At 35.8% G+C, this 14,344-nt stretch overlaps 2 protein-coding genes across 4 annotated transcripts; both read left to right on the top strand.

Moving 5' to 3' along the window:
* Positions 1-1,799: 1,799 nt before the first annotated feature.
* On the top strand, positions 1,800-4,722 carry LOC110710285 (small heat shock protein, chloroplastic-like). Its single transcript, XM_021888558.1, has 2 exons — positions 1,800-2,828; positions 4,017-4,722. Exons 1-2 carry the CDS (start codon positions 2,603-2,605, stop codon positions 4,493-4,495), a joined length of 705 nt encoding a protein of 234 aa, XP_021744250.1. The 5' UTR covers positions 1,800-2,602; the 3' UTR covers positions 4,496-4,722.
* A 3,833-nt stretch (positions 4,723-8,555) lies between these two features.
* LOC110710263 (protein WVD2-like 7) lies at positions 8,556-14,125 on the top strand. 3 transcript variants are annotated; one of them, XM_021888545.1, is made up of 9 exons: positions 8,556-9,036; positions 10,164-10,850; positions 10,942-11,307; positions 11,899-11,957; positions 12,048-12,122; positions 12,723-12,807; positions 12,910-12,966; positions 13,287-13,382; positions 13,675-14,125. In XM_021888545.1, exons 1-9 carry the CDS (start codon positions 8,968-8,970, stop codon positions 13,855-13,857), a joined length of 1,677 nt encoding a protein of 558 aa, XP_021744237.1. In that variant the 5' UTR covers positions 8,556-8,967; the 3' UTR covers positions 13,858-14,125. The 3 variants fall into 3 exon arrangements, with proteins under 3 accessions (XP_021744237.1, XP_021744230.1, XP_021744242.1); XM_021888538.1 differs by having other exon boundaries at positions 10,939-11,307; XM_021888550.1 differs by lacking the exon at positions 8,556-9,036 and adding an exon at positions 9,052-9,982 and having other exon boundaries at positions 10,939-11,307.
* The last annotated feature ends 219 nt before the right edge of the window (positions 14,126-14,344 follow it).

Below are 14,344 nucleotides of genomic sequence, written 5' to 3'. Positions count from 1 at the left end.
AACAAGTACAAGTTCCCACTGGTTGAGATCATGGGGATGACTCCAACGAACCAGAACTTTCTGATTGGTCATGCAATCATCAAGGATGAGACGGCTCCAAGTTATTATTGGGTGTTGGAGAAGCTGAGAAACTACATCGGGCCTAATGTTCATCCAGCAGCCATCGTCAGCGACTGTGAGGGAGGTCTCTTTGCCCCCATAGCAGAGCTGTTTCCCGAATCGAACCACTTATTGTGCACATGGCACATCAACAACTGCGTGAAAGTGAAAGCCTACAACCTTTTCAAGAAGAATTTGGAAATGGCAGAGAGATTGGTGAATGGTAAGTGGCGGAAGATCCTACAGGCTACCACAGAGGAAGCGTATGAGCGAGCATTGGCTAACTTCAGGGATTCGTACCAGTGGTGTCCGGCACTGGTGGACTATGTGATGCAGCAATGAGTCCCTCACAGGGAAAAGTTTGTCAAATATTGGACAAACCAGGTACTTCATTTTGGGAACACTACAACATGTAGTGTTGAGAGCGCTCATAGAGCTACCAAGGACTGGATTGATTCATCGACCGCTGCTTTGGATACACTGTTCGATAGACTTAACAAGTCAATTGAAACTCAGAAGAACGACATCAGGAACTCTCTAGAGGACTCCAGACGACGACATGGTACGATGTATAGCCATTTTATATTTAAGATTCTCCATGGTCGTGTGTCGCACTACTGCTTGGGGTTGATTCTCACTGAGCTGAACAGGATGAGGGACTTGGCTGACGAAGTGTATGCTCGGTGTGGGTGTGCTATTTCAGTAACTCATGGATTACCTTGCGCATGCACCATTCACCGCGTCCCGGTCATGATATCCGGCCATTGCACGACGTAGTCCCTCGACGATGCAGGTCGGACCGCCTTCATCGGGCATGCCGGGGGAGGAGGGACAACTTGGACAAATCCAAGCTGGCGAAGACAACGCTGGGGCATGTACGCCTCGACGATCTCTACGAGCTGAGGCCGAAATACCACGGGATCTGACATGTCTATGCCCCGACCTCTCCACTGAATAGCTTCTACTAAGAAGCTCTACATTCTTCCCCGCACCATGACGACCCAGTGAATTCTACACAAAATTTTAAAATATATAAACATACAAAAATTTATACGAAAAATAGCTACCACTACCCAAATCAAATAAACTAAAAACATACAAATAATTGTAAACAAAATATAAACATAGAAAAAATACAACAAAATTGAAAAAATTTATAAAAATAAACAACAAAATATAAAAACAATTCAAAAATATATTACACAAAATAAAAAATAAAAAAATAAAAACAATATTTTAAAACAAATATAAAAAAAAAGGGGGGGGCGCCTTGGCTGGACGCCCAGCGAGCGGTGGTGGCGCTAGCTGCAGACGCCGCCACCAGTGGGCTGGCGCCTGGGCTGGACGCCACAGCCACGGCTGCGGCGCCTTGAATAAACGCCACAACCGTGGCTATGGCGTCCAGCCCAGGCGCCAGCCTACTGGTGGCGGCGTCTGCAGCTGGCGCCACCACCGCTTGCTGGGCGTCCAGCCAGGGCGCCCCACCTCCGTTACGGCGGTTTTTCCTTTTTTTTTTTTTTTTTTTTTTTTACAAATTGTACCTTGCCTCCTTGGGACCTCCTTCCCTCCGCCAATTCCTTGCCTTGCCGCCTCGACATTGCCGTTGTTTGAATTTTATTTTTTTTAGAGAGGTTGAAAGAAGATGAGCGATGAGAGTGTGAGTGATGAGAGTGTGAGTGTTTTTTTTTAGGTCAAGGGCAATATTGTCAAACCAAGTGAATTTTGTGGGCTTTATGTAGTAATTTGTGGGCGATGTTTAACAAATCCCAAAGTTTTGGCCACTCCAATGATAAACTCTATTTCCTCATCTTTGAGAGGAGTTTGATAAAATTACTACCATAATTAAATAATACTAGTAAAAAATAAAATAAAATTATATTCATCAATAAATCAATAAATCTTGTATACTTGTATAACAGTAGCATATATGTGCATCATCTTCAAATCACATAAAAGTCGAGAACATTATTGTAGAGTCGTTTGGTCAATAATTAAAAGATTTTCGCTTAATCGTCGAAATAACTAAGAACAATGATTTTACACAAAGTAATGTGCTCAATCAAATAACTCACTCTTTAAATATCGAGTTACATGGACAAGACAGTATCCTATAAACTACACGCGCAAAACAATTTCTTATGAACTACAAGTACAGAGTACTCATTTACATGTTCAAGTTCAACTTATAACGAGTCATAGTTTTGGGTTTTAAAAGAACCAAAAAAAATTAAAAAAAAAAACCTTATATTATAACTCCTGGTCCAGTGAGAAGAAAATAAACATTCATGAGAAGTCTAGAAGCTTGGAATGCACATGATTTTTACAGCAACTCCAAAAATCCAAAACCCAGAAAATCTATGCTTCCAGAAATGTCCACTAGAACCCCACTAAAAATACCTCTATAAATAGCATTTCATAAATTCAGAGTACTGTAACATTATTATATCAGCAAAATCCATCATTATCCAATTTCCCAAATCAACTTTTAATTCATCAATCAAACATGGCTCAATCACTTTCCCAATTTAGCAACACAATTCCCTTTACAAAATCATCAAACACTTTTTATCGGCATTCTTATATTTACCCAAAAATAATCCCAGATTTTCAGCAGAAAAAATCTTGCTTTAATGGAGGAATTAAAGCCATGAAAGCTGATCGAAGGGAAAATCCTGAGTATTTGCAGAAATCTGGGTTGAGGAGAAGAGAACCTTCTGCTGCTCCTATTGGTAATTTCATTTAAACCTTGATAAACCAACCTTTGTCCCATTCTCCCAAAATAGACCAACTTCTAAATCTTCTCAAAATAAATATAAGTTTGCATTTTTTTCTCCCATAATGAACCCAATAGGTTACCTTACTTGTTATATCAGGTAAAAATCCACTTGTCATTAAATCATTGGTTAAGTTTTTTTTTTTTAATTTTTTTTTTTTAATTTCGATAATTTAAAAAAAAAAAAAACCAAATCACCCTTTCCCATCACTACCAGCCCCCCTCCCCACCAGCCACCCCATCCCCTACCAACGGCCGGTGCCCAACCAATTCCCCTGACACTGACGACCTTCAACGCCGCCGGAATTATCGCCACTTACACCTTCACCACCATCACTTCCACCCACTGCACCACCACCTATGTACACCACCAGCAACGAACAACCACCACAAAAACCAACATACCAACCACCGAAATCACCATACCAACTAACGAAACTACCATACCAACCCACCGAAAACACCATACCACCAAGATCCAAAAACCCACTTCTTTCTTTCCCGAAACCTGCCATAATCGTCCTCTCACCACCACCAAGATTCGAAACCGACCCCACCGAAACCCTTAATTTCTCAATCTTCCAATTCTTCTTTCTTTTTACATCAATTTCTTACTTTTTTTCGGTTTAGGGATTGTCGGTTTGGGGGTTTCATGGGGAACGGGGTGTGGTCGGAAAATGCAGTGGAAAGGGAGGGGATGGTCGAAAATGGGAGGTTGTGGGGGAGGGGGAGTGGTGGCCGAAAAGGGAAGAGAAGTGGAGGAGGGGGTGGTGGGGTGAGGGGAGAGTGGTTTTTTTTTTAATTATTTTGTTGATTTGAAAAGATGGTTAAAGGTTTTTGATTAAAAAAAAATAATTAAAGGAAATTTAAAAAATGACTGATCATTTGGGGAAAAAAATGTTAACTTATGTTTATTTTAGGAAGATTGAAAGTTGGTCCATTGTGGGAGAATGAGACAAAGATTGGTCTGTTGTTAAATTTTCCTTTCAATTATAGCCCCATAAAATGTGTTTTGATTCAATGTGTCCAAACTATGTAATAATTTTGAGCTAGAACTATATGTAAAATGCAATCTTAGAACTATGAATTTGTACGTAAACTGTAATTAGGCGGTATCTTACACTGAATTTGTTACCAATTTCAGGGTTATGGGATAGGTTTCCATCTGCTAGAACAGTGCAACAAATGTTGGATACAATGGACAGGATGATGGAAGAGCCGGTTGCATACAACAGCAATTGGCAATCGCCTCTGTCCAACAACGGAGGTGAGTATGTGCGTGGGCGTACACCATGGGAGATTAAAGAAACTGAGGGTGCATATAAGCTGAGGTTTGACATGCCGGGAATGACTAAAGAAGATGTCAAGCTTTGGGTGGAGGAGAAAATGCTAGTTATCAAGGCCGAGAAGGTGTCCAAAAGTAAGGATGGTCAAGAGAATGGTGCAGTGGAAAATGAAGGAGATTGGCCTGCCAAGAGCTTTGGTAGGTATAGTACCCGGATTGCGTTGCCAGAGAACATTGATTTTGAGAAGATCAAAGCTGAAGTAAAAGACGGTGTGTTGTATATAACGATTCCAAAAGCTAGTATTAGTAGCAAGGTGTTGAGCATCAATGTTGAATAGTGGATTGCTTTGTTGGGTTAACATGATCCACCCTCTTGTATTAATTGATTGTAAATGCTAGTGTTTAGCAAGCATGCTACTAGAAGTATGAAATACATGTAGTAAAAGATATAGCTCATATGTGTTATGGTTGATTGAGATAATGAACACATTGAGCAGTGCAAGTAATTCTATGTAGTAATTTTTGTCTCATTAGTACTAGTAACATATTCACTACTACTTTTAGAATGGAGGATTAATTCTATATGTATCTTAATTGTCTCTTTTATTATTATTTTCTTGATTTAAATATAGAGTTGGTAAAAGTTGAATCGATATGATTAATACGATTAGAGAGGGCATACAATAAGCAAGCTAATGTTGATTCCATTTCAATTAGTTTACAAAAATAGGTCAATGAGAGTTTTACCTATAGAGGATAGTGACTTGACACGTCTTAGAGGCATATTTGGAGAAGCAAGGCATGAGCATGATCCAAGGCAAGAAGCAGGAGAAGCAAGGTACATGGCTAAGGTAGGAGACTTTAGACATGATCACAAAGGATGCAATGTCATGAACCAAGGCATGAATAAGATATCTGGTCACTAAATACGCCTCTCGGGGTTACTTGTGAGCTATGGGAAGTGTATTGATGCCAATCATCTTCGATTTTGAAAATGATCTTGAAATTAAATTGAAGGTTATAATACACAAATTGGAGGCTAAGGAGGTTGATCCTTCATATGGCAGTACTTGGTCACTAAATAGGCCTCTCGGGGTTACTTGGGAGCAGAGATACAAGCAGCACTCTATGGTCTTCAGATGGCAGTAGACATGGCATAAGGAGGCTAATCCTTCAGATGGATAATGTGGCATGTGTTGAAGCTATTAAAAGCGATGAGCAGCAAGGAGGCGAGTGTGTGCATATTCTCAGCGAGTGTCGTAGTTTGTCTAGAGTATTTGGTAATAATTTCCATGTTTTTCATTGTTTTAGGGAGGGGAATAAAGTGGCTGATGTGCTAGCCAATTTAGGGGTAGTGCAAGAGGATCGAGTGACTTATTACAATGAGCCTGCTATCGAAATAAGGCACATCCTTAGGGAGGACGTTATAGGAGTGGCGTTGCCATTTTAATTGCTTTAATTGTGTTTGTTTTTTCGGGCTTGGCCCTCATTTGCACACCAAAAAAAAAAAAAAAAAAACCACACAAATTGGAGATATTTGAATATTTTCAAATGGTTGGGGATGCATCTTGAGACTACCAAAAGTAGTTTTGAACCATTTATGTCTACTAGTTGGCCACGAAGCGACCTTGGCACCTCAAATAAAGATACATTTTTTGTATCTCAAAATGACATTTTTGTAAATATGAAAATCAATTATATGAATTTTTAAAATATTTTTTTTGTCCTTTTCTCTTCTTCCTGCTCATCTTCTCCATCCTCCATCTTCTTCCTGCTTTTCTCCATCTTCATTGTAGTAGCTTGTGAACCATTACTTTCACCACCATATTTTCGGCGGCTTCACGACCGAATTAAACTAAAACCCTAACTGAAAAAGGGGGAGAAGAAGGGTATGGCTAACCCAGGGGAGGATTGCGTCCTTTTCCATTGAAGATCTTTGCCATGTTCGATTTACCCATTGAAGTTTTTTACTTTCTCCATACATGTTTTTAATTCTCCATCAAAAACTTTTGGTTTTGTTTGAAAATAGAGATTTTTTAGACAAAATTACAACATTAACTCCACCATTAACCTGCAAAATGACCATATTTTCCTGTTGAGATGGTTCAGCGTATCTCTAGTTGAGTAGCATGAATTTTCTCATTGGCCACATATAAGCCTAAGTGACCTTGAGTAAATGATGGATGACGTGTTCGTAACAAGCAAAATCATTAGTTAAGAAGTGAAAATAGATGGATGTAATAAGGAGATTTTGACTGCAATCTATTTGTGATTAGAATATTTTGGCTCTAATCTTCCTCTAATAGTTCAAAGGGAGAAGTTGAATTGGCATATATCATAAAACGTCAATAATCATTTAAGATCATTTAAGATGTAAGCATGAATTTGTTGGATATTAGCCGTACATAATTCTCTATTGTTAAAGATTTAAGCATTAATTAAACGTAAAGAAATCACCAAATCTAGCTCATAATCGCTTGTCCAAGTCAAATAAAATATACACTATGATTATGATTACATTTTATGAAATTAAATAGCACCAACGGTCTTTTTTGGACTGAGGTGACCTCAACTTCAGAAAGGTCCAAAATCTTGACTATCAACTAAAAATTGTACCTAGCCGTTTTAAAAAAAATTGTACCTAGCCGTTGGAAACAACTGTTATAGACTGAATTTGGCGCCTGGGTAGATTCGCCTTAAACAAATTAGAATTTTGTAATAGGAAGAAGGTTGTTTAAAGGAGTAAAAAGTTATAATTTAGCTTTTAATTTTCTTGTTTGCTTATAATCACAATAAAGAAAATATTTATATAATCATGTGTAGAGTATATGAGTAGTTAAATGTGAAGAAATACCAAGAGATAGGGTTAAAAAAAAAAAACAAAAAAAAAAACCAAGAGAGATATACTCGAGTATATAATAGATTTTATTTTATTTTTATTTTTTTTACACCCTATAATAGATGCTTTATGAGGAATTTATAACTTGCTTATCTATACATCAATCACATTTATCTTGTTGGATTTACTTTAGCCAATTATAATTTTAATTTTAGATTTTCTCAATAATACAAGATACTTCTCAAATTTAGTAAGTTGAACTTTAAAGATACACAATATTATCTCTAATGACAATATGACATTATCTCTAATGACATCTATATCGAGAAATTGATAGCAAAATTAGTACTCATCTTTGTAATATTGTGCATAATAATAAATTTTAAAATGTTAAATCCTTCATATTGATGTCCGTTAAATGAGTTGATTAGCATTGTATTAATCCAAAAATAACAGCCATTTAATATACTGTATGATACTCCGTATTTGAGGTGCATCTTTGTTCATATAGTAAATTATTTTTACAAGGTACAAAAGCAAACATGTAACTACATTGAATAATGTGTATTAAGTCATAATTCGCCAAGTTAACACAATTTTGAGCTATTATTTGATGCACAACACTTTACCTTTGTAAATTATGGAGTATAAAACGTATTATACTTTTTAGTATTTATTTATTTATTTATTTTTAAAGATAAGATGAAGGACTCTATTGAACGGGCACCTCTCACAGGTTTAGCCAGTTTAACTCCGCAAGTAGACTGGACCGAAAACCGAAAAATTGAATTTCAAGAACTGAAGATTGGACCGATTAAGCTAGGACCGAACCTAGACCGGACCGAAAAAATCGGTCCAAAATCCGAACCGGACCGATTTGGACCGATTTTAGAATTTTTATAAAAAAATTTCTAAAATTTTAATTAATATATGGAAAACTCAAAAAAAAAAAAAGGAAAAACAATATTTTAACGTTTTTTTTGTATGTTTAGTACAAAAAAAGCTTATATGACTAAATTTTTCCAAGCTTGTTAAGGAAAATCTTAATCATTATTAAAGGTTTTCTGTATAATTTTAAGCGAAAAACCGGTCCGATCCAAGACCGGTTTTGTATAGGGTTTTGGACCGGACCGGAAAAATAAATTTCTCGGCCCGGAGACCGGACCGATTAATTTGGTCCGGTCCGGACCAATTTTTGTACACCCCTAATTACGAGTACATTGTAATTTTGTATAGGATAAAGCCCAAAGGGTGAATCGAGTAGAACACCAAAAAAAAATATCGTTAAGATTTTTCCTCAATTTTCTATTAAAAATACCAATATCAATTTTATAATTCTTTATTTTCATTTTTATTTGTGAGAGAATCAATTTAATTTCATTACCAAATACTCCTTTTTTTTTTTAATAGACTATAATTTCATTACCAATAAATTATCATAATCAAGTAAAATTTTAATAACATACTAATATTTTATTCTTTTCATTTAAACAAATTTTAATAGATTTTCAAACAAGATAAATCTTCTACGAGTATTATTAATTTTTTTTTTTGAAGGGATTCTACGAGTATTATTTTATTAAAAAAAACTTATTTTTTACTAAAGATTACGAAGTATATTATAAAGAATGAGATGTGAGACTCTGAGACCATATTCTCTTACAAATCATGAGAATCAAACCCCTAACAACCCGTTTTAGTTTATTGTATTAAAAAGTTGTAAGAAAAAGAGCTACTACTATAAATTGCAAAAAACAATAAGCTACCAAAAATACTAAAAAAGGTCACTTTTTCCCAAAAAAAAGTTGCACATCTGGGCTCTACCCTGCTCCTCAGCAAATTCAAATTTAAAACTATACAGAATTTAGCATCCCCTAAATTTTATTTTATTTCCCAGAAAATTTAACATTTGTAACCGTTTTCTTCACCCACTCTCCAATTTTCTCTCTCTAAAACACAGAGCAAAAATCAATGGCGGAATCAGCTTGTTTAAGACGTTCATTTTCTAATCCTTCTGAAACTTCCCATGATTTTTCAGAGGTTTGTTTGTTCATTTCTATCCCAGATAACCTACATTTTAATTTTAATTATATTTCAGCTGATTCTTATTAATTTTTCTTGAATTCTAAACTGGGTTTTGTTTTTCTGCTTATTTTTGCCCATTTATGAACTGGGGTTTTGTATTTAAGCTCAAATTTGTTGTTGTTTCATAATTTCTAATTTTTGCTGTTAATCTTCTCTTGCTGCATTATATATTTATATGGGTGCTTCAATTTATTATGGTATTTTCAATGTAATTGCTTGAATTTGTACTTAGAAGCTAAAATTATTATGTTTTCAATTGGTTGAAAGTGTGGGTAGTAATTTGTTGTAATAGTATTTGAATTAGCTTAGAAGTATAATATAATGCTTGAGTTCTGAAGGAGATCTGTGTTGCGTATGCTTTAGTATGAAGTATGTACACTCACTAAATGATTCCGAATTATAGTATGGTACAAATTTGTTGGGTTTGCAATAAGAGAATTTAAGTTGATTTAAGTGTACTTTTTGTTTAGTTTTTACAAAGATGGGTTTGCAAGAGCATATAGCACTAGATCGAAGTGAATGGAAGATGACAATCTTTGTGGATGACCCCGGGAGATAAATTCTTGGTTCATGTAGCCGACCCCATACTTTTGGGATTAAGGCTTTGGTATTGTTGTTGTTGTTGTTAGTTTGTTAGTTAGTTAGTATTGCTTGATCAATTATTCTTATAATTCTGTGTAAATCAATGGAGAGGCTGTTCTGACTTCGCGCTTGTTAAGGGACAGTTTCTATAGTTACTTGGGTATGCAATTTGTAGCTCATCTGATTGTGTTTGAGTTTGTCTATATGCTAGATTGCTAGTTCATACTCATATTGCACCAATGTTGCTTTGTTTGGATAAGATTGAAGTTGAGGTTTCTCATTATAAGCTTTAACTGTGATGGTTCCGACAAGGAGTATGGTAAGTATTATATCTGGACAGTTCAATTAAATACTGTAGAATTTGATAATTGAAATTTATTCGAGTGATATGAATTCTATATTTCTCTATATCTAAGAGCATATTACTGTCAGAAGGTAAAAAATAGTATTGAATGTGATGAGTTCAGCTGGAATATTGATCAAAATATTTTCTGTAATAGGGAGATCCGGTTCGTGCACTTGGAGACTCTATATCATTTGGGAGATATATGTCAGAGTCCTTGGCTTGGGAGAAATGGTCGACTTTTTCTCACAATCGCTATCTAGAAGAAGCAGAAAAGTCTTCCAAACCTGGATCTGTTGCCAAGATGAAAGCTTACTTTGAGGCCCATTATGGGAGGATTGGTGCAAAGAAGCAGGCAGCCCTAGAGCATACAAGTGATGATTCTAGTTTTGTTGAATCAGAAATTTTCTCAAGCTCGAGCTCACCTGCATTGAATCCAGACACGACAGTTCCCAGCAATCATTCAACTGTTAATGAACTTCGAAGGAGCTTGAGCTCCCCTGCACTGAATCCAGAAACAGCCCTTCTTAATAGTTATTCAACGGCTGATGAATTTCCAAGGAACGATACCCCCAATGTGGAGTCTCTGAGTGTCATTGTCAGTTCCTGCGACTCATCCAAAACCAAAGAACTACCAAATGAGGAAGCCAATATTGTGGAACCAAGTTCAAACATTGATTATAAGGAGTGTCCTGAGGCTCAAGTATACCAATGTGAGGATGCAGAAGTAAATACTAGCATCACCGAGAACTCTGTTGGGATCAAGGTTGACTTGTCTACAAATGCATTGGAAAGTGGTTCAATTCTGATCACCCCAGAAAGGGAGGTGACTGTGACTATAGAGGTATAGCATCACTTATACTTCTCTTTTCTTATCAGTGGTTTATGTATATTTTTTTTCTGTGTTTAATACTGGACTATTGATGCTCCAGAAGGAAGCAAAGAAGGACAAGTTGGACTTAAGAAGCAAGCAGAAACCAACAGATTCATCATTGAAAAGTTCAAAAAATAGCAATGTGTCCAAGTTATCATCCTCTCTTGCAAGACTTGCAACTCCAGTTCGGCCTAAAAAGGAATGTAGTGGCATGCGTAGCACTCATAAGTTGGCAAAGGAGTCTATTGAGATGAACAAACCAACTTCAAAATTGGTTAAAATGTCAATCAATGTTAATTCTGATGTCAAGTTAATGAATAGATCATCTCCAGTTTCCAATAAAACTGGAATAGAAAACGCTTTCACTCCTCTGGGCAAGATGATAAGGCAAAGCTTTGTCCGTACACCAGCTCCAAGTACTAGTAGGGTATGTATTCTTCATCTCTGTTGTAAGCTTGTTGATGCTAATTGATGAATGCTTTCTCTATCAGTAGTGGACCTATTCACAATGTCTGCAAGCTGTTTGATCCTCTCAATGAAGTTATTATCTGCTATATAATTGCATAACTAAATAAAAAATTCTGTTATTGCATTGGGACTTATATCTTGGAGGGAGGGAATTTAAAATGATTAAAGAAATGGGATTTAGTGGAGCATATTACACTTGATAGAATCGAATGTAGTGAGTGGTTAGATATTGTTGTTGTCGTATCTCTTCTTATGGTAAGGTGAAGTTTGATTTCATGATTCAAAGAAAGACCAGGTATGTTTGTAGTTTTAATCTGCTAATTTCTCACTTGCATCAATATTTTCCTAGTATCAGAAAGAAACCACTAAACTTTTGTGAAGAAAGATAAAGTACATGTTGCATATCGACTTTGAACAAATAGTTTATTGACTAACTATTTTGGAGAAAGATCAAGTACATCAATATGCTTACTGACTAACTGTACCTAAAAGGTTTTTGTGTTGGACTTAACATTATTCTAAGAGGTATGAGATACCTTCCGTATTGCAGGCATCCGTCAACAGTGTTTCACGACATCCATCCAGAACTCCGCAAACAGAAAATAGGAGGTATGCGTTATTGAGATAATTTCGTTGAAGTGTTTCTTATTGTGCTGTGCTCAACTTCATGAAACTTGAAGCTTTCATGTCTAACTACAGAAGCAGAATAGCCCTTGAGAAGTCATTTGCGAGGAATAGGTCATTGGACCAGAAATTGCAGTTGCCCTCTGTCAGGTAAGAATAACAATAACTCGTACAACTTTAAAATGAAGTTAAAATGTCTTGTGATCTTGTCTATGATCTCAATTTTTGTTCATAAAGCCAACAGTTACTTATCACTGATGTTATCATGTTAATTCAACTTTGTAATAGTTTCCTCAGCTTAAATATCTATACCATGATGTAAAAATCATGTTTTATGCAGTTATTAGAAGTAAGTTAACTTACTTGGATCTCACATCATGCTGTATATGGATGTCTGTGGAAATATAATGAGTAGTAAAACCACAATATAAATAGTCTTTAAGCGAAGCTTAAGAGTAATATTACTAATTGTAATATGCGATTTGTAGCAATTAGATAGCTGAATTATGCTGCTAAATAATGATCTCTAAGTCTGGGGGGAGCTAATCTTGTGTTTACTTTCGATGTATTTTTTGGGATTTGTTTGCCCTGCTTTGATTCCTGATCCCAGATTTGATAAGTTTTTCGATCATTTGTTGTGCAAAGCTAAGTGTGGCTTCATTCTGTCATCATCCTTGACGATGGAATTTTAGTACATCTAACATTATTTCTCATTGAAATCTTTGACCGACAAACACATTTGTCTGACAGTACTATGAAGTCTGCAGCACAATCTCCAATCACATTCTCTCCTTTCAGTTTTAGGACTGAAGAAAGAGCAATGAAACGTAGAGAGGTAAGCCCCAGATAGAACGGAAATAAATGAGCGGAACTACCTGTTGATTCCTTGTAATCATGTGAATTAACTTTTCCTAATTTTTTGTTTTATACATGCCAGTTTTTTGAAAGATTGGAGAAGGAAGCAGAAAATCAGAAGATGCTTGATAAAGCTAAGGTGCTTATGATATCATATTTTGTGAAATTCAAACATAAAGAAATTACTAATAATTGTGGCAAGGAGCAAAGTACCTAAATTTGGAAAATGAGTATTTGTAAAATTCCGGACAGCTGTGCTATCACCAACACATCTATGTCTCACAATCTGTCCTCTTACAAATACTGATAACTAAATCACTCAAATAACCCATTGATTGCATGACTGCTGAATGTATCTCACTGGTTTTACTTAGTTTCTTCATATCTTCTCATGTAGCCAGCTTGATATACTTACCTTCTTCTCAGTACATAAATTGACATTTGTAAACCCACGTGCAGGTAAAATCAAAAGCTTATTTCAGGAAAACATTACAGAGTGTGAATTTATCCAATGCTGCAGCAGACAAAAGAGAAATTTTAAGTGATAAAACAAAGGTCTTCCATCTTTTATACTGTTACTTGCATCTTGCACCTTTTGTGTCCGATTTTGTTTATTACTTGTAATTGTCATGATAAAGGGTGGTTGGATTAAGCTATATATTTGGTTTATCATCTAGTTAAGATATAGATGTATCTCTATTATTGTTTCTCCTTTCACCAGATAATCTTGCAGGGAAAATATAGTCATCCTTGCATGTTATTCAATTCTTTTATAACTTTGATGGGATTCAATCCTGCTTGTCCCATTTCTCTCCCGTCTCTTGCTTATTTCTGCTTTCACTTGCAGATTCCTGTTGAACGACCACTACCACCAAAGTGTGAAAGTAAACGTTCAACCAACCTGGTGCGAGGAAGAAGCTCTCAGCCTCCTCGAAGTAGTGTTGGTTCTAAATCTGCTTCAGCAAACAAGTCAATTCCAGTCATGCTGACCAAGAAGAGACATGAAAATGCCTCTCCTAACATCCTTTGACAGTAAAAACCCCCAAATGGAAACTACTGGACTATCAAGTGTTAGCTTTCCACCAATCCACCTTATGCTGTGTATTGTATTCATTTTCTTGTGAGTGTACAAGTTTTGCAGTCCATTTTTTTTAGATCACGGTGCTTGTGTATAGAAGGAAGACTGAAGTTATAGAATCAATGAATCATTGTCTGTCAGTCTCCAAAGTTGTACCACTTCTTGCTGAAAATAAAAGAAAGTAATTTAAAAGCTATTCAGCTGTTTATGAGAGTTTTGGAAATTGACAGCATTCTGAAAGTTTGATTCTGAAAGATGATTTCAATCTGACTTGTGCACATCTGAAAATTGAAAATTACAATCACACTATTTTGGAACAAGAATATGAAATTTGCATTTCTATGAAATTTCAAAAGTGCAAAGAATTTACATTGATAAATAAATGCAAAAAAAAATTCAATTAGAAAACGTACTAAGCATGAATGTTTGACTAATTACA

This window comes from Chenopodium quinoa, unplaced genomic scaffold (assembly GCF_001683475.1).
Source record: "Chenopodium quinoa cultivar QQ74 unplaced genomic scaffold, ASM168347v1, whole genome shotgun sequence".
NCBI classification, from domain to species: Eukaryota; Viridiplantae; Streptophyta; class Magnoliopsida; order Caryophyllales; family Amaranthaceae; genus Chenopodium; species Chenopodium quinoa.
This window is presented reverse-complemented; position numbering and strand designations above follow the sequence as displayed.